Source organism: Saccostrea echinata, unplaced genomic scaffold (genome assembly GCF_033153115.1).
Source record: "Saccostrea echinata isolate AGI-Se365-2 ecotype Australia unplaced genomic scaffold, CSIRO_AGI_Sech_v1 ptg000029l, whole genome shotgun sequence".
NCBI lineage: Eukaryota > Metazoa > Mollusca > Bivalvia > Ostreida > Ostreidae > Saccostrea > Saccostrea echinata.
Window position 1 is genome coordinate 5,928,037 of NW_026889778.1, and position 24,881 is coordinate 5,952,917.

The 24,881-nt window shown below is 34.8% G+C and overlaps 2 protein-coding genes across 2 annotated transcripts in view; both read left to right on the forward strand.

The window, feature by feature from the left end:
- Positions 1-24,081, forward strand: part of LOC133194883 (uncharacterized) — a 79,742-nt gene extending 55,661 nt beyond the window's left edge. The window contains exon 2 of the mRNA XM_061330784.1: positions 24,060-24,081. The gene's annotated coding sequence lies outside the window, so the exon portion shown is untranslated. The remainder of the gene's footprint in view (positions 1-24,059) is intronic.
- On the forward strand, positions 21,953-23,433 carry LOC133194889 (uncharacterized). The gene is made up of 2 exons (XM_061330789.1): positions 21,953-22,135; positions 22,864-23,433. The coding sequence occupies exons 1-2, from the start codon at positions 21,953-21,955 to the stop codon at positions 23,431-23,433; spliced, it is 753 nt and encodes a 250-aa protein (XP_061186773.1).
- Positions 24,082-24,881: the final 800 nt, after the last annotated feature.

Here is a 24,881-nt window from a genome sequence, read left to right on the forward strand (position 1 = left end):
TTCTACTTGGAAATTATTTATGACCCTATATATATATATATATATATATATATATATATATATATATATATATATATATATATATATATATATATATATACAATGTATATTAAAAATTGTGAAGAAAAACAAACCTCATTGATGTAAATTGTCAAATGAAATGTCTCTAATTTAATAAATTGTAAAACTAAAACTGAGATTTTAATTAAAGAAAGGACTTGGAGGAAAATAGCTATGGACGCTTTGAAAATGGGTTAAGCTTCTGTATAGCAGAAATTTTAGTGTACATAAAGTGTTGCATAAAGCTTGGCAGCACTACAATATATCGATTTAATTAAAAAAAAACGAGTGAAAAGAACCATACTTTCAACTGCTGGAAAAACACACAGTAGAAAAAGAACGCAAACAGCACTTAACAGAACACAATTAAGGAGAGATTATACGTGTACATATACAGATATGCTAAAAATGTTGTATTTAAACGGCTTCATGCAGAGTGTGCAGTTCAATCAACAGAACATTTGGTTCATGAGTGCAAATGATACAGTATGCCCGATGACCAAAGTCATTTATAATTGCAAGGTAAAAAAGTTTATTGTTTCTTGGTAACAAGTTGTGTAAATAGGGTCTTCAAGCTCAGCTTCTTTTCATTTTCCATGAAATTGAATTACCCGTATTTTTTTGTGAGAGTTTTTCCTACTTCAAAATAGAGGGTATATTATATACTGCTTATTATAGTCATACCCATAGGTTTTTTCTGCTAGACATATCTAGCATACCAAGAACTATGGAGATATCGATCAGTATTCAAGCTCATAGTCCATTTAAATAACACAAATCCTGAGCAGAGCAAACACTCACCTCCAAAAACATCAGAGGCGAGATCAGGTGCCATGGAGGAGTAAGCATCCACTGTCGACCGGTCACATCCGCCTTGTTCTCCTTGTCATAATCGAGTAAACGAAAAAATCGGTAGACAATACAGTGTGTCAATAATGGCCTAACAATTAGTAAGAAAAACGTTAGTCAGCAATTGACTCAATGATAGATTGTATTTGCTGATAAAGTCATTGTATTGACAATAGAACTTGCGAAATGATGACTTTAGACGAGACTGTTGATGTCCTTGTTTCATCAACTTCTTGGTTAATAGCTTGCCTCATTTTAAAAATTGATCGTACGTAAGCATGCTTTTGCGTATCGAATAAATGGGAGACATAGAAACCATATGCAGGTGATAAAGGTATATTACTACATAAGTAAGGGAAGTTGACGATAGAAAAGTTGAAGTAGTTATGTTTATCATAAAGTTTTGTAAGGTTCATTATTTACTGATCTTCTCACAACATACATATGTCTTTATTAAATCAATAGATTATGGACGTTTTGGTCATATGCCTAGCTCTCCCTTGAATCAGGAATGATGATATAAATATTTTTAGAATTAAAACAGGTCTTGCACAAATCCAAATATGAAACAAATGTGCCAGAATCTGTGGTGTCTTTTATTTCAAGTTCACTGGGATATATCGAATCGACATATGAATGGGAGAAACTATTGTTATAATTGATATATCTAACTGCTGCATGGTAAAGTTCGAATCGAGAAAATATTGGTTTCGACACCCACTACTATTGGTTTACATCAATGAGGCAGTATAGGTCAATTAAACGTTCACGCATGGTAGTGTATTTTTTTAAGACGTAATTATAAATGTTCAGTACGTTTTTAGACGGGGTCAGATGAGTTTACTGTCAGTTGAGGCCTCAAAACGGAAACCGTGCCAAGAACACATGAATTAAATATCAAATTAAAGAAATGTATTGAAAATTTAAAACGTGAAAAACATAATGCTTAATATTTACATTCAGTGTAATTTTCTTTATGAAATCCATTAGAAATCTACGATGTTCAAATCTCTATAACACATACGAAACCTTGTCACCGCGCGGTAGAATACACAGTAGGAACTATATGCATTTTCAATATCTAGCAACACCAAAATGTATATTGTTTTGACTCAATTTAATAAAAAAACAAAAAACAAACAAACAAAAAACAAATACCCTGTTGAAGTATTGTGAAATACAGAACTGTGCATTTGAAATTAATTTGTCTATTTCTCTCGCAACGTCACAAACAGCCCTTACATCTATTAAACACACCAGTTCTGAAAGGCGCTAAATTCATAATAAAGATTACGAAATAAACAATTATGAAGAGAGAAAATAAGAGAATGTAGATATAAGCACTGAATTCTTATTTCTGGATGTCGTCGGTCCTATAACACACATGGCCGTGTCGACAAATTATCATACCGCGCTATAACGTACAGTATTCAATTTGTTGGCGCGGCCAGGTGTTTATAGGACCGAAGACATCCTAAAATAAGAATTCAATGCTTAAATAAACCGCAGAAGGATAAAACGTACGCTCAACTAGGACCTTAGGTCACCAGCTCAGTTCACAACTATCAAACCTGTTTACTCCGCGACAAAATGTAGTGCATTGCAACTGTAAAGTGAAAATAGAATAAATCGCACTACTGTGAAGCCTTTACAGTGTAAAACAACAAACTGAAAATCTATTTTTGTCAAAGGAATAATCATCTGATATGAGGAAAGATACGGGGGGGGGGGGAGCAACATTGACTGCAATATTATAAAATATGATATAAGTTATACAGCTATGGATTACGTAGAGTGACCTGTGGTCTCCCTAATGATATTATTATTCCATGTAAGGTAATGGTATCTATTCAACACTGTACCTAACCTCTAATCTCCTTATTAATATATCAGAGTAGGCGACCTCCTGTCTCTGCATTCGCAGGTCTAACAGGCAGAGGGAGGAAGTACATTGTATGTCCCCCCCCCCCCGCTCGGACTCTTCACTGATCCTTAAAGATAATGGAATAATTATTTGGTAATAAATTATATTTGGTGGCCCTTGGTCTCCCTTTTGAGTTTATACCTCAAAAGGCGACCTTATTATATACCCAACTGTGTATCACTCAGTTTTACTGTTGATTTTTGTCAGTCACATGACGGTGTGATCCGACTTTCCGGATCACCACACTGTGGTTTTCTGAATCCATATCATCCCTCTCTGAAACTGATGACGTTGTAAACAGTATGCATGACTTTTTTTTTCCTGCGTATCAAATTGTTCCTTGAAAAAAATGTTTTGTTTAAGGGATAAAAGGTGTATAATTGATCCCAAAAGTTTTCGTTTATAATATTTTGCTTTTTAAAAAAGGGTATATAATAAATTTATCATTATATCAGTAAGTTGATCCGGAGAACCGTATTACGTCTCGTTGACAGGCGTGTCTCGTTTGATCTGAAGATCCGCGCCTGTCAACTCGACGTGATACGGCTCTCTGGATCAACTTACTGTTATAATAATATATATTTATCAGTTTAACACTTTAGTAAACCTCTGGTTAATATAAATCTTACAAAGTAGATGTATGCCCTTCTTGCGAGGATAGAGGCTGAAGTTCTCCTCCCCCTTTCCCTGGAATTTACACTTATCAAATTCATAAACGAATCAAAACTACTAGCATATTTTCCAAAATAGTAAACTTAAAAAAAAACATGGACCCATTGTCAATTGCTTCTGGGATACATATACTGTATATGAAGGAAAAGTTGTTTAATATCATTCCCTATCCAATTAGATAAATTTAGAGAATTAATTTGGAGCAATTGTGAAATTGTTTGCTTGTAAAAAAAAATGGTTTCAATTTTTGTTTCAAGGGGATTTGAAAAATAATTTTTCACATGCCACATTTTTTTTTAAATTATTGACTTCTTATAACTTCAAGTGACCTCATGTTTTCCTAATAATGGACAATATTAGATTACCTCTGGTCTACTGATTCGTATACCACTTCGTCTGACCTCTGATATCCTTATTGATGTACAATATAAGACAACCTCATGTTTCCATATTCTTTATAGCAGAGGTAACATAAAGTTTATATGAATACGGAGACCATAGGTCCCCTTATATTGTACATCATTAGGAGGACGAGAGATCACATTGTATTGTAAATCAAAAGAAAGACAAGAGGTCCCCTTGTATCCTACATCTTTAGAGAGACCAGAGGACAGCTTGTATTGTACATCAATAGGGAAACCAGAGATCACTTGTACATCAACAGGGAGACCAAAGGTTCCCTTATATCCTACATCAGTAGGGAGACAGAGGTCCCCTTATATCCTTCATCTATAGAGAGACCAGTGGTCATCTTATATTTACTTTAGAAGGGAGACCAGAAGTCACATTATATTGTACATGAGTACAGTATAATATGTGTATAATATAAATACGGAGACCAGAGGTCCCCACATGGTGTACTTCATTAGAGTGACCAGAGGTCCCCTTATATTGTTCATCAATATGTAGACAAGAAGTCATCTTATATTGTACATCAATAGGGAGACCAGTGGTCCCCTTATATCCTACATCAGCAGGGAGACCAGAAGACACCTTATATTGTAAATCAATAGGGAAACCAGAGATCACTTTTATTGTACATGAATAGGGAGACCAAAGGTCCCTAGCTTATATCCTACATCAGTAGGGAGACCAGAGGACACCTTATTTTTTACATCAATAGGGAGACCAGAAGTCACCTTAAATTGTGCATTAGTAGGAAGACCAGAAGTCACATTATATTGTACAGGAATAGGGAGACCTGGCCCCAAGACTATAAACTGAGAATTTGAATTTAAATGTTATATAAAATTACAATTTTTTAAGCAAATATATTAAATAAAACTCAAGATATTAAAAATCAAAATTTTGATTTAAGTCTATTCTCAATTTATGGTCTTGGGGCCTGGGGTCCCCTTATTTTGTTAATCATTGGGGAGACCATATTTTACATAAAAGTGTTAATGAATACGGAAACCAGAGGTCATCTTATGGTGTACATTATTCAAGAGACCAGAGGTCACATAAAGCTGTTTAAGAATATGTAGACCGGAGAACATCTTATATCGTTCATCATTTGCAGACCACTGATCACATAAGGCTGTGTATAGTATGAATATGGAGACCAGAGGTCCCCTAATGTTGTACTTCACTAGGGTAACCAGAGATCCCCTCATATCGTACATCCTTTGGAGACCAGAAGTCACCTTATATTTTACATAAATAGGGAAACCAGAGGTCACCTAATATTGTACATCAATAGGGAGACAAGAGGTCAACTTATATTGTACATCAATAGGGAGACCATAGGTCACCTTATAATGTACATCAGAAGGGATTCCAAAGGTCACTTTAAATTGTACATCAATAGGGAGACCAGAAGTCACCTAATGCTGTACATCAATAGGGAGAACAGGGGTCACCTAATATTGTACATCAATAGGGAGACCAGAGGTCACCTTATGTTGTACATCAGTAGGCAGACCAGAAGTCACTTTATGTTGTACTTCATTGTGGAGACCAGAGGTTACCTTATGTTTTTCATTAGAGAGACCAGAGGTCACATAGAGTTTATATAAATGCCAAGACCAGAGGTCCTCTTATATAATACATTAGGGAGACCATGCAGAGGTCACATAAAGTTGTGAGTGAATACGGAGACCAGAGGTCTCCAGATATTGTACATAACAGTTTTATAAGGGGACCAGATATCACAAAAAGTTTATACAAATGCAGAGATCAGGCTTCTACGATACTAGACTCGTCTTAACTAAAAGACAACTCAAAAACAAAATAAAGATAATAAGTATGAAAATAAGCTTCTGAACATTTAATCATGTGAAGAAAAAATTACTTCTTTCACTCTATAATTCCTCATATCTTACATAAACAAAGATTGCAACAGTTCTTTTATATCATAACACAAATAAAGATTATGAAATATGTGGAGATAACGAATAGTATATGAGCTGAAAAGTCCATTTAACATTACAAAATTGGAGCGGAGTAAATACGGACCTCCTAAACATCAGAGGTGGGATCAGGTGCCATGGAGGAGTGAGTATCCCATGCCGACCGGTCACACCCGCCGTGTGCTCATTGTCATGTTCTGAAAAAAAACAGAAAAATCCGTGGACAACTCAGTGTGTGAATAATGGCCTAACAATCAGCTTGAAAAAAGTCAGTCAGACTAAATTGCCGACAATGTCATTGTATCGACCATAGAACGAAATGAAGACTTTAAACGAGACTGCTGATATTCTTGCTTCATCAATTTGTCTGTCAATTACTTAACTCGTTTTAGAAATTGATCATACGTAGAGCATGCTCTTCCTTATCGAATCAACTCAGAGATATAAACTCCGTATGCAGGTGACAAAGATATATTGCTGCATAAGAAAGGGAAGTTGACGATTGAAAAGTTAAAATCATCACGGTTATCATTTAGCTTTGTTGTTAGTTAACCATTAACGTCTTTTTCTACTAAAAGATCCCCATATTATACAAATGTGTCAGACTCTGTGGTATCTTTCATTTCAAGCTCACCGGGATACTGTATGTGTACTTAAAAAAGCGGGATCCATATTTTAGAGGCTTTTGATGCGGACAACGATGCTCTAATTTATAAATATATCGCTAGGAAATAATTTCTAAATACAATACAGGACACAGACATGTAGCGCTAATTCATGATTACGCCAACAACTCTGTACCCAGTGATTTTGAATACTCCAAATTATGTACACGTACAGTATATCGTGTCAATATAAGAATGGGAATAACTATTGTTAATTTACAGTACGTCTTCGATATATCTAAATGTCGAGTTGAAGGCCACAGCAAGTGGTTTCTTCTTTTCTCGTAAAAGATTTTGAACAAATTCTGCTTCCTATAATACAAATAAAAGTTACTTCTGTTCCTATAGAAAAAGGAAAATCCACAGACTTTAAGAACTTTAAATGAGAATAAAATTAAGTCCAAACTTTAATATTTAATATCCTGAATTTGTTTTTAAATTAACTGATATTCAACTACAAACATATACTGAACAATGAAAAAAATAGATTGAGATACGAAACAGAGATCGATCTCAAACAAGGGACTTTGAGAACAGAACAGAAAACACAGATTCCTAAATTCCAGAGATGAGAGCAGATGCATGGTCACATCAAATTTATTGTCAGCAGCCTTCTTTGAACAATATCTTGCAAATGGAATGATTAAATAATGTGACATATCAATCCGGAGGTCATATAGTATGGTATTTCAATAAGGAGACTGGAGTGTGCAAAACAGTGACCAGATACCACCAATGTTAGGATAAGAGGTAAACTAATGATGCATATCAAAATGGAGACCAGGGGTCATCTTATATTGTACATTAATAGGAAGACCAGAGGTCAAATTATATTTTACATCAGTAGGGACACTAAAGGACACCTTATATTGTACAGTCAGCATTTGACTTAATGATAAATTATATTTGCTGACAAGGTCATTATATCGACCATAGAACTTAAGAAATGATGACTTTCAACGAGGCTGCTGATATTCTTGCTTCATCAACTTGTTTGTAAATAACTTACCTCGTTTTAAAAATTGTTCATAAGTAGAACATGCTCTTCCGTATTGAATCAACTGAAAGATATCATTAGGGAGACCAGAGATCAACTTATAAAGTACATCAATAGGGAAACAAGATGTTCAATATAAGGTGATCTCTGGTCTTCCTATTGATGTACAATATAAGGTGACCTGTAGTCTCCCTATTGATGTACAAAATAAGTGGCCTCTGGTCTCCCTATTGATGTACAATGTAAAATATACGGTGACCTCTGGTCTTCCAATTGACGGACAATATAAGAAGATCTCTGGTCTTCCTATTGATATACAATATAAGGTGATCTCTGGTCTCCCTAACTATGTAAAATATAAGGTTACCACTGTTCTCCCTATTAATGTACAAAATGAGTTACCTCTGGTTTCCCTATTAATGTATAAAATAAGTGACCTCTGGTCTCCCTAAATCTGTATTATATAAGGTGTCCTCTGGTCTCCCTATTGATGTACATAATAAGTGACCTCTGGTCTCCCTATTGATGTATAATATAAGGTGACCTCTGGTCTCCCTCTTGATGATGTACCATATACAATATAAGGTGATCTTTGGTCTCCCTAATTATGTACAATATTAGGTGACCACTTGTCTCCCTATTAATATACAATATAAAGCCTTCTATGGTCTCTTGTATTGATGTACAAAATAAGTGACCTCTGGTCTCCCTATTGATATACAATATAAGGTGACCTCTGGTCTCCCTACTGATGTACAATATAAGGTTACCTAAGGTCTCCCCATTGATGTACAGTATAAGGCGACATCTAGTGTCCGTTTTGATATGCAATAGAAGGTGATCTCTGGTCTCCCTATTGATGTTCAATATAAGGTGACCTCTAGTCTCCGTTTTGATATAAAACATTAGTTTACCACTGGACTCCACATTGGTGGTATCTGGTTTTGCATACTCTTGTCTACTTATTGATGTACAATACCTAATGACCTCCAGTCTCCGCATTGATATGACATATTATTTTATCATTCCATACGCAAGATGTTGCTCAAAGCAGACTTATATGACAATAAATTTGATGTGACCGGGGATGATCACTCCTATGCATCCGATCCTATCTCTGGAATTTAGGGATCTGTTTTTATAATCTGTTTTCAAATTCCTTTGTTAATAGGATTTTTGAGATCAATCTCTGTTTGGTATTGCGGGTGAGTTGCGGGTGACCCGAGGTCCTAGTTGAGCGTACGTTTATCCCCCTGCAAATAAACCACTCTAGTATACAAACTACTCGGGAGTCGGATGCGTATATACAAGACTGCGTACGCGTCATCGGTTGTTTACTTCCGGAAATGTCATATTAATTCGGACAATTCATAAAGGTTTCTTGACTAGTAATTACTGATTAATCTATTACAGTGTAAATGAAAAACGTGAAGACATATTTTTCATAGTGTTTTTTTTTTTTAATTTTATGTTATTTTTGATATATATATATATATATATATATATATATATATATATATATATATATATATATATATATATATATATATATATATATATATATATATATATATATATATATATATATATATATATATATATATATATATATATATTAAAATTAAAGAAGTCCTTGGTATAGGTAGTAATACAGAAAAAATAATTAAGATTTCGTAGACCGGGAGTCGGAGTCGGGAGATACGAGACCCATCCGTTCGGAATACTCCGTGCAGCGAGCACTTTGACCAATGCGGAAAGGGATTGTTTAGTATCTTTCCATTCTACAAAGTTACACAGGAAAATGAACAGTTACCGCGGGCCAAAGAACAATATTTCATTGATACATTTAAGCCTAAACTTAACAGATAATTATTCTGACTGCATCTATGACTTTTAATATTGTTTTTATATTATAATTATTGATCATTATTGTGTAAACATGTATCGTTTATAGTGTCAAGTCTATTTATTTTGGCGCTTTCTTCGGACATTTTTTGCGCCAACTTTTGACGTTGTCTTTTAACTATGACGTCATAATAACGACGTTATTATGTCAAGTTGCTATTGTTATTGTCAAATTTCAAAACCCACTGAAGAGCCAAGAGGCGAAAGCGCTATGGATTAAAGTGCCATTTTCTAAGAAATCTTAATTATTTTTTCTGTGTGTATATATATATATATATATATATATATATATATATATATATATATATATATATATATATATATATATATATATATATATTAAGTTGGTATCAGAGACCTACAAAATGCAGTAATAAAATTTGTAAATTAATGAAGTTTCTTATTTGACCCCGTCTTTCAGTACTGTATTAGTACTTTGATTATGCAGTACAATTGCTTGTTGGTTGATCAGATATAAGGAGCAACCCAGTAACTGCTTTAGGTTACACTTGCGCAATGTATTTTACTGGGCCTATTCATATTTGCAGTTTACATGTTAAATACAAATCACATTACACTATTTGTGTTAAATCTGATATGAGTATATAATATTTTAATCGTTAATATAATGATTTTCCTATGTCTGTAATATTTCACAAGATTAATTCTTTTGATGCAATATAAAGTTTTCTGATAACAGTGCGAGTATGGTTGCTGTATATGCGACTTTTGGAACCAGTAATTGCTACGTTTGTAGCAAAAATAAATTTCCGGTTTTGACATGTTGGAGTTGCATAATCTGCCGCATCCCCACCCCTGAAAAAATCCCTGATTCCGCGCCTGCTGAAAAAATTAGAAATGTCAGAGTGAATATTATGGAAGTCAGGCGAAATCTACAACTAAGAGATATCATGCCACTTTCAAGTGTTACAGAACTACAGGTCTACGAAAAACATTTGAGGAACCGAAATTAATACGCGAACATGATCCATTGGAAAGTAATTTTGTTGCAAAATTTCGAGATAAGTGAGGGTTATGGTCAAACTGCTTTTATATTCGGACTTACATGTAAACACTGGTGACATATGATATTTAAATAACTTGTTAAAAATAATAAATAAATAGCATGACCCCCCCCCCCCTTGCCCCCCGGTCGACAAACATACTTTCTACCTTCGGCATGGACAGGGACTAAATGTGTCTGAAAATTAACTTGTAAGGAATATTTTAATATTTCAACAAAATATTCTGATATATATTTGAATGACATATCTAGAGGTCGGTCTATAGTTATTGAACATGCAGGCCAGTAGCAATACTTTTCATCAACGTGTTTGGGGGAAGGGGAGGGGTGATTGACAAGCCAAAATAAAAAACTCACACGAACCGTCTAATCTCAAAAGAACAATCCTATTTTGGGGGAAGGGGGGATGGACTTTCTCTTACTTTCCATTTTCTTTTCAAAGGCTGGAATTTGCCAGAGTTCAACCTTACGGTAACAAAACGTGGGGAGGGCAAGCAGGGTCTACATGAAAATTTACAAACATGATTCAAAACTACAGCAAAAGACTATTTTCTGGATGAGTACCCCCCCCCCCCCCTGTGTATTATGGGCCTGACATGTTGGTGGATAAATGTAGATTTCATTAAGTCAATGCTATAGAAGCTACAATATAACAGCGTGTTCTGAATAAATATATATATTGCAAGGAAAAAATACTTCCATTATGTATTCGTTCATTTTAAAAAAGTTTGACAGTTATTTGGACTTGGAAGAATTGATGGAACGTTTTGTATTGCCCCAAGAACTGACCTAGTATCGTATTTATCACGTTTAGTTACATAAATCAACAGCCTCATAGACGTAAACCAGCTGTCGCATTTATACAGATAAAAAGTCGCCTGTATCAATGTTTTACAGAAACCAGTTGTAGCACCTATAAACTGATAAAATGATTTTCCTAGTTATTGGCAAATTCCTTGGAAATTATTTCTTCAAAGCACATTGTTTGCCTCCTTAGTATTGAATAAAGGTTTCATTAAAGTTACAGATTTATCCACTTACCTGTCCAGTTAGTCTTGTAGCCCTCTATGTATCATTTGAATGCGAGTACATGAAAACACGATGTAAACAACTATTTACATGTAATGTTTCAATGTTCAGCGCTTTTCGGGTATGAAAGCAATACATTCGCTTAACTATTTGGTCAATTTACTTTCTGAAAAATGATTTTTATTTTGTTATTTCAAAAAATAAAAATTTAACCAGACAATTCACAGGTGCCAATAGTAGTCAGTGTCCGAAACCAACATTTTCTCGATTCGCACTTTACCAGCAGTGTATCTAAACTTATCAAAATTTGCAAATGACCAGTGACAAGGTAAGTATTTTTACGAGTTCCGTTTTTATTGACAAAGCAGCTTTCTATGATTTCAAAAAGCCTGGACTTCAATTTATCGTGAGGAATGGTTGTATAAAGTGTTGAAAAGCCGTAAGTTTTGATGGTCTTGATTTTGGTAAAATATTATAATTTCAAATTTTCTTAAAGTTCCTTTGAGTTTTTAAGTATCCACCTCTGATTGACCATACATTGTCAAAATATAATTGACATAGGCACAGTGATATTAGGGTCATAAATTCGACTTATTTGATAATTTGTTCAACATGTACAGTTTGCATGTTTGTGTCCTGGTTAAAAAAATGTATAATGCCAATTCTTTAGATGACTAGTTCTCCCTGGACCTAGAAGTTATGATCTCTTTTGTAATCATTACAAATGCATCACCTTTAGTTCTCATTCACAAACTACCTGTACAAGTTGAAAAAGAGTTTCTAATCTCAGATTGATCATCAGATTAGACCTCCATAAGTCCTTATTGTATGACAAACTGTTAGCTTTACCATGTGGCACTAAAGGAGACCAAGATATCTAACAGCACAATAACACAAATCACCTGTCAACAGGGGGCAGAAACTCTGATCTAGTGGTGGGTTATGGCTTTGACAGAAGTTAAATTCTTGGGTTTAAGCTACAGTATGTGCTCAACTGAAATTTTAAGAACCTTCTATACACTGCACACAAGAGTTCGGATTCAGTGGTATTTTTATGCAATTAGAGTACTCTGTCGTTTGATCTAAAACTTAATAAATTGAATTCTACTGGCTACTGTGTATTACTCAATCTGTAATCAATTCAGACATTCTTAGCATTTTAAAAGGTACATTTTAGTACAAAGACAAACATTATTACAGTTCAAAGTAAAGCTTATTCACTTCTCAAAAAACTCTATAAAATCTTAGTAAGGCTTTTGGCTCACTTGTCTCAGTGGTAGTTACGGCCTTGAAATCTCTAGTAAAACTGTGAAAATCACTTCCCTAGGATCAGGGGTTCTTGTGCTTAGAGAGGGGCTCTATTGATCATATAGTGAATGTTGTGATTCTTTGAAAATCTTCTCTACTCCTGGGTATTTATAATACAAACTAACTCCATAGTTATGATAAGCAAGTGTACCTCTTCCAAAATTGTGAAATATATGGCCTCTGGATCATGGTTTCATGTATTAAGGTTCGGACTCTATTAATTATTTGGTGGCTCTGTTGATTATTTAGTGGCTCTATTGATTATACATGTATAGTGAACTATAGTAAATCTTTTTCTCTGCTCCTGTGCATCAAGGATCAAACAAAGTACAAAGTTGAATTGAGTAACGGTGTTTTGTGAAGATTTGTGAAATTCTTGGCCACTGGGTCAAGCGTTAAATTTCTAGACAGGACTGTGACGGTCAGGGACATAGCATAGTTTTTTAAAAAAGGGCGGGTAGAGGCAGCGAAAAACAAATCAACTCACCTGAAAAAACTTGACAAACAAAAATAAATTGACAAAGCTCGAAAATCCTATTTCGGGGGGCGGGGGTGTGTTAAGGTACTTTCAGTACCAAATTTTATTCATACACTACTATATTACCCTTAACTGAATTTACTACAACAAAAAGTGGGGGTGGGGGGCAACCGGTTTTTCCATGAACATTTCAATAGTAAAAAGTAATGCTCGGAAAAAATTGGGGGGGGGGGCAGGCCCCCTCTGCCCCTCCCTGTTGCTACGTGCCTGGTGACGGCACATATTGTCATTCTGTACATATTGTCGACACGAGGGCGACAACATGTACCTACCTCACTGGACAGATTGTCGACCATCGGTACATATTGAGGCGACAATATGTACCGAGCCTTTTTTTCATCCTGTATAATGGACGATAGAATGTACAGATAAAATGTACAGGCACATTTTGTCGTCGGCGAAAGTATGTACTAGCTGTGAACATTTGCAAATTTGTGGCCGATGTATTGTGTTGAACATTTACAAAGGTTTTGAAGAGAGAGAGAGAGAGATTAACACACACAAACACACACAGACAGAAGGATAGACAAAGTGTACGCCAGTTAAATAAGTAAACAATTTTCATAACTCGCAATACAGTAGGGAGAAAATGTTTTGGTCAGAAAAATTGTGTCTAGGATTGATGTACATTATGTACTTCACTATGATATGTCAAGATACCGTAATTCTTGAGATATTTAATATCTGATAAACCAGCCTATTCTTTTTTTCTTGTATTATGTACTTGGAAATTGAAATAAAGTTTTTGTTCAGTAGCAATGTTTATCCGTAAATTATTTATTGCGTTATTCTTATACATGTACTGAAGTTATTAGTGTTTGGGGTCCACAATTTTTATTTATCAGTGAGGCGAAAGTTCTTTTTTGACAGAAAGCGGGCATTTGATTGAAGTTTCACAGAGAGAGAGAGAGAGAGAGAGAGAGAGAGAGAGAGAGAGAGAGAGAGAGAGAGGGAGAGAGATATTCTTGGTCTTTTTTGATGAATTTATATAATATCATGTTATTTGCACTCGTCACATTAGTACAAGTAGTTTGTGTCCCCCGCGACAATATAAACAGGAGGACAATATGAACCTTGACAATTGCGCTGCATAAAATAGGCTTTCAGACAGATATGCTTATGTGATTTACACGACAATTACATTTAAAAAACTTCAAAAACATTAAGCAACACTAGCTGTGATGCTGTGATGCGACATTATGTACGAGAAGGGAAAGCTCGTTATGTCGGCAAATATATATATATATATAATTTTTTCAGCCGATAACATTATCTGTCGATTGACGACACTGTCTGCAATGAGGATGCGTGCATATTGTCGCCGACGACAATATGTATACAAAATGACAATATGAACTTTACAACCATAACATTTAATTTTTCATGTATTGTAGCAAGACAGGCTCATTATTTGTTTTGTGTAGGTGTAATTGTTGCCTTGGCATATATATAACATGAGAAAAGAGATGAAGCTTTTAAACAAAAGCATCAAGTTTCAAAATCTAGTACCTGTTCGAGGTAGTAGTTTAATAATCTTATACCTAATAGAGATACGTTATTTAAAATGTGTTTGTTTATTTGTTGTTTAACGTCCCTCTCGAGTTTTTCACTCATATGGAGATGCCACCACTTGCCGGTGGAGAGCTACAAATTTTGACCTATACTTGGCACTCAGAGCCATTGAGCAGTGAGGGATCTTTTTTGTGCCAGCACCTACTGCAACATGGGACCTCGGTTTATACGGTCTCATCTGAGGGATCGGTCCCCACTGTGGGATTCGAACCCGCGACGTAAGGATCAACTCCTTACTCCACGACTCTAGAGCAGACGCTCTTACCACTGCACAACGCAGGCGACTATTTATAATGTGGAACCTGAAAGAAAAAGGCTCCTTTAAAAACACGGTACCTAATACAGTTTGGATAGCTTCAAAATCTGAAACTTGGTACAGGTTGGCACCTTCATAATCTATTATCTGTTACAGGAAGGCGAATTCATCATCTGGTACTCCTTACAGAAAAGTAGATTTATAAATTGGCACATGTTAGAGGTAGGTAACATCATAATCTGATACCTGTTAAAGGTAGGTAACATTGAAATGTGGTACCTGTTAATGGTAGATAGCTTTGAAATCTGGTACCTGTTAGAGGTAGGTAACATCATAATCTGGTACCTGTTAGAGGTAGGTAGCTTCATAATTTAGTGCCTGTTACAGGTAGGTACCTATAGCTTCATAATGTGGTGCCTGTCAGAAGAAAGTTACTTCATATTTTGGAACCTCTTAGAAATCTGGTACCTGTTAGAGGTAGGTAGCTTTGAAATCTGGTACCTGTTAGAGGTAGGTAACATTGAAATGTGGTACCTGTTAATGGTAGGTAGCTTTGAAATCTGGTACCTGTTAGAGGTAGGTAACATTGAAATCTGGTACCTGTTAGAGGTAGGTAACATTGAACTCTGGTACCTATTAGAGGTAGGTATCATTGAAATCTGGTACCTGTTAGAGGTAGGTAACATTGAACTCTGGTACCTGTTAGAGGTAGGTAACGATGAACTCTGGTACCTGTTAGAGGTAGGTAACATTGAAATCTGGCTGTTAGTGGTAGGTAACATTAAAATCAGGTACCTGTTTGAGGTAGGTAGCTTTGAAATCTGGTACCTGTCAGAGGTAGGTAGCATTGAATTCTGGTACCTGTTAGAGGTAGGTAACATTGAAATCTGGTACGCAGGTGAGTTAAGGCTAGATATAGGCATTTCTATGCAAATAAACTAATTAAAATGCCTAAGGACTATATCTATTTTACAGAGAGAGTTAAAACTTATTGTCTAATATATATTTGGTACCCAGGACATGAAAAAGCCAGTACACATTATGACGTCATATTATGACGTTATTATTCTTTACTACACAACATTATAATCGACATCAACTAAAATGCTTCGGCGCAAGGGCATGATCTATTTTATTTAACTGAAACAAGGTATGTTTAGAAACAAAATATTTCAAAGTTTGCTGGTATTGCTGCACAAATATCAGCAGCTCAGTTATATAATTTCTATTTACAAAGTTTTAAGTTAAATATGGGAAAAAATGTACAGTCCGGTATATTTTTCCTCAAATTCCGATCAAATGAGAAATTGCCTAGGATTTGTGCAGCAGTCTTATTAATCTATAGAATATTCTTCGCGGCATTATACAATTTTTTTGTAAAATTAAATAAGGTAATCCCTTGCCCCAAAGCTGTTTTGTTGATGTGTTTTATTACTTCCAGTACGTAAGAACAATGACGTCATAATATGACGTCATAATGTGCACTGGCTATATCATATCGTGGGTACTAAGTATGCATAAGAAAATAAATCAAATTTTTTTTTCTGAATTATAAATATACCACTTTGGCTTTTTTATTAGCTCATTTGCATTGAAACACCTATACCTAGCCTTAACTCAAATGCGTACCTGTTAGAGGTAGGTAACATTGAAATCTGGTACCTGTTAGAGGTAAGAACATTGAAATCTGGTAACTGTCAGAGGTAGGTAGCTTTAAAATCTGGTACCTGTTAGAGGTAGGTATCTTTGAAATCTGGTACCTATTAGAGGTAGGTATCATTGAAATCTGGTACGTGTTAGAGGTAGGTAACATTGAAATCTGGTACCTGTTAGAGGTAGGTAACATTGAAATCTGGTACCTGTTAGAGGTAGGTAACATTGAAATCTGGCTGTTAGAGGTAGGTAACATTGAAATCTGGTACCTGTTAGAGGTAGGTAACATTGAAATCTGGTACCTGTTAGAGGTAGGTAACATTGAAATCTGGCTGTTAGAGGTAGGTAACATTGAAATCTGGTACCTGTCAGAGGTAGGTAACATTGAAATCTGGTACCTGTTAGAGGTAGGTAACATTGAAATCTGGTACCTGTCAGAGGTAGGTAGCTTTGAAATCTGGTACCTGTTAGAGGTAGGTAACATTGAAATCTGGTACCTGTCAGAGGTAGGTAGCTTTGAAATCTGGTACCTGTTATAGGTAGGTAGCTTTGATATCTGGTACCTGTTAGAGGTAGGTAGCTTTGAAATCTGGTACCTGTCAGAGGTAGGTAGCATTGAAATCTGGTACTTGTTAGAGGTAGGTAACATTGAAATCTGGTGTATACCTGTAAGAGGTAGGTAACATTATATAAATAGTGCACGTTTTTGAGGGTAACAGTTGAAATTGACACAATAAGGAAAACCATTGTCAACCGACGCGTCAGCGGAGGTTGACAATGGTTTTCCGAGGGGTGTCAATTTCAACTGTTACCCTCAAAAACGTGCACTATTTATTTTATTATACTGAATGTCTTATTGATTTCGGGTGTCAAAAAAAAATTCGGAGATCGTCGTTAAGTTCACGCTTAGAAAGCTTTCAAACTCCCCGCTTCTATTTTTCTCAATAAGAAAGCTTCGGAAAAGATTTACCAACCTCTTTATTGTTTGTTTGCTACTCAAAAAGTCCTTTATCATCTAAAGTTTGCACTCGCAAGGATGTTTCGTCTGTCGTTTGTTGTTTTCAAGTAAGCTACATCGGATGCAAGCTTTTATTGACGTCGTTTATTCGGCTTCTTTCAAACGCACAACCGACGTTTTGAGAATTCTACGGTGAACCGTACGCGCATGATTTGAACGCATGTGATATTTTCGTAATGTTACCCGTTGTCAAGTGTGTTGCTAACGCTGAGGGTAACATTACGAATTGTTAAATGCTCCTAAACCAATCAGATTTTAGTATTTAACATGAAAGTATAATAAAGAAATCTGGTAACTGTCAGAGGTAGGTAGCTTTAAAATCTGGTAACTGTCAGAGGTAGGTAGCTTTAAAATCTGGTACCTGTTAGAGGTAAGTATCTTTGAAATCTGGTACCTATTAGAGGTAGGTATCATTGAAATCTGGTACCTGTTAGAGGTAGGTAACATTGAAATCTGGTACCTGTTAGAGGTAGGTAACATTGAAATCTGGTTCTTGTTAGAGGTAGGTAACATTGAAATCTGGTACCTGTCAGAGGTAGGTAACATTGAAATCTGGTACCTGTTAGAGGTAGGTAACATTGAAATCTGGTACCTGTCAGAGGTAGGTAGCTTTGAAATCTGGTACCTGTCAGAGGTAGGTAGCTTTGAAATTTGGTACCTGTTAGAGGTAGGTAACATTGAAATCTGGTACCTGTCAGAGGTAGGCAGCTTTGATATCTGGTACCTGTTAGAGGTAGGTAGCTTTGAAATCTGGTACCTGTTAGAGGTAGGTAACATTGAAATCTGGTACCTATTAGAGGTAGGTAGCTTTGAAATCTGGTACCTGTTTGAGGTAGGTAACATTGAAATCTGGCTGTTAGAGGTAGGTAACATTGAAATCTGGTACCTGTTAGAGGTAGGTAACATTGAAATCTGGCTGTCAGAGGTAGGTAACATTGAAATCTGGTACCTGTTAGAGGTAGGTAACATTGAAATCTGGTACCTGGTAGAGGTAGGAAGTATCGTAACTTGATATCTGTACATTTTACAGTTACAAGCTACATAATGTAGTACCTGTTAGAGGTGGACAGTTTCATTTTCTGGGGATCGTAACATAAGGAGTACTTAAGTCTAAGCCCATGCTTAAGAAGGACTTAAGAATGTCTGACAATCTTAGCAAAACTTAGGCGGTCGGTAGAGGTCCTTTAGTATGTCGTAACTTTTATACACATATTTAGAACTATTAAATGTTGATTCTCGGCGTTAAAACATTTCTCTATTCATATTATGCATTAAAGAAAATAAATATCACTATTAAAGACTTTTAAAGAGGTTTAATGGGGGGCATACATATAGATGCTGAATTTTATTTTTGGGATAGTTTTGAAATACCAGTTGGACCTATGTTATAAACGCTATTATCATTAGTAAACTTTACAAGGTTATCATGGAATTGTTATGTTCATTGTGAAAATATGAGATGAAATATATTTTTTTAAAAAAAGAAAAAATAATAATTTTGTGAATTAGAAGATGATGACTAGAAAGCTAAGAGTGTCTGAAAAGTTAGATTAAAATGTATTACACAGCAAGCACGGATTGAGGCAAGGGTTCACTACCGTCAGAGAGAGATGGAGAGAGACAGAGAGAGAGAGAGAGAGAGAGAGAGAGAGAGAGAGAGAGAGAACTGTAAATAACTTGAGACATTTTAAAAAAAAACTTCCTTTCGACCCTTGATTAAATTATAAATAAGTATATAATAAAGGGTCTATGTAGTGTCTTTGCATACCGGCATTCGCTGATTCAAAATTCCCTAATTTTGTTTTACTTAATTTTAATTTATAAGAGTTTCAATTTCAAGAAGAAAGACGTTCGGTTATCGTACCATGTCTGCGAGAATGACAAAGCAAGTGAACATTTGTCAAAAGAAAAGAATAACAACAAAAGGTAACTGAAAACATCGCAGTCTCGAGTGATAAACAAAAGGTATGTACATGTATTTACAAAAATAAATAAATAAAATTAAATATGTGCATAAAATATTATATTATATAAAAGATAATTAAATAATTAAAAAAATAAACTTCATCATAAATTGTTTTTTTTTGGGGGGGGGGGTAGTAAAACATCTTTCTTTTCAAGTGAATATTTTATATAATGTTAAAATTATTGTGACGATACCCCCTCCCCCTCCACCCCCAAGTTCGAATGCAATATATGTTCCATAATCAGCAATTAGAGGACTTCAATTGTCTTCAATTGTCTCTCTCACTTTCTTTTTCTTAATTATTACGTTTTACTTATTAAATAAACATTAACCTTTCTAGATAACCACTGATGTGTAACTTTTTAATAAGGGTACAAATTCATGATTATCACCGTTGTAATGCGGGATGACTCGTACGCACTTTTTGGAGAGATAACTCCTGCAAGCCACCCTGCAAGCGGTACCATATAGCCTCAACATTAAACGATTTTTTTGACAACCGTCAGTACTGTCCATATCAAAGAGATTTTAGCAAAGGCATTTTTTGTACTAAACGAAATTTGACATTCTTTCATACCAATCTTTATGTTTAAAAAGTAAAATCCTAGTGTTAAGAACCCTTTCGTTTGACCTTTAAGTTTTTTTTTACATTCTAATCTGCAAGACAGGTATGTGAAAAGAGAAATAACTCTCGTAAGGTATGGTGAAGTGAGAGACGCGTCATAAAACACCAAACCGAAAGTGGAATACTGGTCAGGTGACAAGATGAAGAACAGTTTCAGATATCTAAGGTACGTTTTCAAAATATAACTTATCATATCCAGCTTTCATCATATCGGTCCATAGCTTGTATTATCTATGCTATTCTTAAAGGGTTTTTGTCACCTCACTTAATTTCTTGAAAATTGAACATAATTATCTTTTTATAATATAATCGTTTTACGGATTAATTGACATGAAACAGTCGTAATTAGGTGTTAAAAACGGCTGTCATTCAGGTTCTCGCAGTCAAAATCTCAACTAACAAAGCAGTGGAATATCTTTTCTTCCGTCTCTTACCATGACAACCAAGACACATTAGCAACAAAAATATGTCTGATATATGTTTCTGCTGTCAAACCATAATAACAAATCAAATATTCATCAAAATCGATGACCGTGCACGCAAAAAGTGTCAGTAGTTATAGAGAATTGCTCTTTATACTTTGATGATAATTTAAAATTTTACTTTGAAACTTTACTCTAAAAGTTTTGAGATTTAAGGGCATAATATTTCATTTCATATTAATAATGGAAATGACATTTAAATATATAAGTAATATTTCCATATGATAAAAAGGCACTTTAGAATTAGAATGTTTTGAATTTCATAGTAAAAAATGACTTTAAGCTGAGCTTACTACAGTAAACTGTAGTAATTATTTTTGAAATGTCTTCGTAAATTTTCAAATAAAGTTAATGTACTTCTTTACTTTTAACCTTGCATGTTAAATATTGTATTCTTGAATTTCAACAAAAAGACACAAAGTCAAATATTTATTGCTCTCTACAATTATCTTTAGTTCACATTAAAAGGAAATATTTGTACATTATAATTACCTATATACCCATTCAAAATTGCATCAAATGAATTATTGTTATTATTCTGTATTTTTAAATTACCATTTGTCAGGACAAGACAATGAGAAATAGATTTGCCGTATAATCCTACTGTAAATGTATCTTTATTTTGAGCAGGTCCCTAAAATACCAAGACGGTAGATTTCCCCTAAACTTGGCATGCATATTGAAGTCAATGTAAGGTACATATGGAATAAAATAAAAGAGTTTCTCCACTGTAGGTTTCACACAATAAAACCCCAGTCGGCAGATTCAAGAATCTTTTGTAAAGAAGATATAGATAATTTTCAAAAATATGCAAAACCTCGTTATGCACTGTGAGTCTGTCAGAAATTGAACTTTTGAAATAAATTTTAGTATAATACTATTTTAATAAGAGTGCATATCCAGAGGGCTATCTATGTACCCTCAAATGACCTTGACTTTGATAAATAATTTTAAAAAAATCTAAAATAAAATAATATATTGGAAACATCATGCATTTAAACAATTTCCTGTATCGATAATTTATTTACAGATTCAAATTTTCACAATAAAGTTAAAGAATGGCTACTACAATCTCCTGGGCTCAGGAGGTCATCACTTGTGACCTTTGTGATAAAACCACCACGCAATTCTGTAACAGCTGTCAAGTCAGTTTATGTGTGGACTGTGTCAGTAAACATGTGGACAAGCACCAGGCTCTCACACATGACATCGTTCCCTTCAAGAACAGGAAGACAGAACACGTGTGAATTTCACTCTAACCATAGATGTAAGAGCCACTGTCAAATGTGTGATGACCTTGTCTGCATGAAATGTGTCAACACTTCCCATAATGGCCATGGCATACAGGACATACGAAAAACTTCAATGACAAGAAAAAAAGATATCCAGAAGGAAAATCATGAAATAGAATGCAATATCATTCCCAGATACATGAAAAAAAATGAACATATAGAAAAGGACAAAGCTATAGCAATGGAAAAAATTTGTTCAAGTTGAAAAAGAAATAGAGAGACACAGAAAATTGTGGCATCAATAAGTAGACAGCATCTTCATTAAGCTCAGATTTTTGCTCAATTCCATGAGAAATAACCACCTGGCTGTACTGAAGATACACCAAGCCAAACTCAAAAATCTGATTCCAGACATGATTAAAACAGTTCAAGAAAACAAAGAAATACCTCAAATCCAAAAGTTGCTAAAGTCACAAACTTCACATCTAGACTTATGGAATACAGAAATATTGGTCTAAATATTTATTTGTCCGTTCCTGCACTGCAAACTAACAAAGTTCAAGGGAGAGAACTCAGTATAGAGTTAGGTGAATACAGGGCTTCACTGACACAGACATCAATCCTCAACCTGCCAGAAGAAGTGTCCTATTTATCTGCAAGAGAGTTATTAGACAAAGCAAGAGTTATTACCATTTTTCCTACTGCAGTTAAACCTCTATACAGACTGGCCTGTTTAGGATCAGATAAAGCTTGGGTTAGTGGAGAAAACAATACCGAACATTGTAAGATACGGGAAAAAAGAGGTATTGATCACGACACAAAAGGACTGGAATCCAGCAGGACTGACCAGTACCAAATCAGGGGACATTCTGGTTAATCTGTATAAAGGAAACAAAAATAAGATTGTCTATTATCAGGGACAGAAAGTGGAACAGGAAATATTTAAAGACGAAAATGAAAAACTAATCTATGGAAGTGGTAAATGGACCCTTTTTGTTGCAGAGAACAACAATGAAGATATCTGTGCCTCTGATCGTAATGGTGACGCTGTAGTTGTAGTGGACAAGACACGAAGAGTCCGATTACGATACGATGGTACACCAGCCATAGGGAAGAAGAAATTTGATCCAAATCAGCTAGTGACAGACTCTCTGAGTCAGATCATTGTAGCAGATTGGACCAACGACTGTCTGCACATTCTGGATCAAGATGGAGAGTTTCTGAGATGTGTGGATAATTGCGAATTATCTAGGCCCCTAGGACTGGGTTTGGACAGCGATGAAAGGGAAGTGGGTGGGATTATATGAAAAAGGAGAAGTAAAGGTGATCCAGTACATGAAATAAACTTATAATGTAACATTTCAGAATATGATCTTGTACAACGTGTGTTCTTCGTGTTTGCATATACACAGAATTACATGTATACCGTTTTGATGGTGAGGGCGTACAAGTTATGTTTTTCATATATCTGAACAATATAAAGCACCCACGGTGGATGTGACCGATTTACAGGGGTGCTTATTCTTCCTAGGCACCTAATCCTACCTCTGGAGTTTCCAGGCGTCCGTGTTTTATGTTCTGCTCACAATTTTGTAATGTTTATGGGATTTATGAGGTCGTGCATTATCCGTCATCTTTTTTTTTCATTTAGAAAAAAAAAACCCTGGAAAAAGTATCACCTAACATAACTACCTTTGTACAATCTGCGAAATACAGTGTTCCGTGAGACCCTGACATTAGAAGATTAAATAGGTGCAATGCTAAAAGAATACCGACAAAGCGAATGTGATTATTAACAAAGAAGAAAAGTTGATCATCTTTCAGTGATATACCTCTGAACAATCAAATCAAAATACTCTTGAAGTAAATAACCATTTCAACGAAGCAACGTAAAGCAAGAACTCAGTTGATGGATTTTTTTTTTCACCAAAAGTTTATAGAATCATTAAGTGCCATTATCTAAGAAGAATGAAGAGGAAAATAGAGACAACGCTATCTTACTTTTGAAAAAAGAAAATCAACTTAAGGCCCGAAAATGCTGAGGTTATGAAATCCTGCGATTTTATGCTTTTACAGGATTGTGAACAACATATTATAAATTTAAAACAAAACAACATAGACAGAAAGGATTAAAAGTAAAATCAACAGCTTGCTTTGTTATCAAATATCAATAGTATTATTATCAAATAAGAAGTACTCATTCTTGAGTAATTTTCTACTTTTGAAAGGGTAGAGTTTGTTAGAATTACATATGTAAGTAAATTTTTTTTTGATAAATAATAAGTGATAATTTATTTCAATAGAAACATTAACAAAGGAATCTTAATTTCTTTATCAGGCTCTCTGAAATTCTGTTCTGTGTTGTCTGTTAGAAACTTGAATACATGTATGTGAAAGGACAAATAAGTTAAGCATGCATATCATGGAGTGATCTACAGGTTATCTGATTTGCATATTCTGATAACAACTACGAAAGCTGATACTTCCGGTTGACAAAGATGACAATAACAAAACTGAAAGTAAAATCATAGTCTACGTAATATCGGGGTGGTTGCTAGAAGAACAGTTTAGCTGATTAAGGTATATTTTCTGATTTACCATATCTGCTTCGATCAATAATTATGTATTAAATCATTTTAAGAGAAATGTACTTTTCGTTTGACACCTTACACGTGCACATTAACTATGTAAACCAGAATTTAGCCATCCCAAAAATAAATAAATAGATAGATAAATAAACAAGTAAATGTATAAA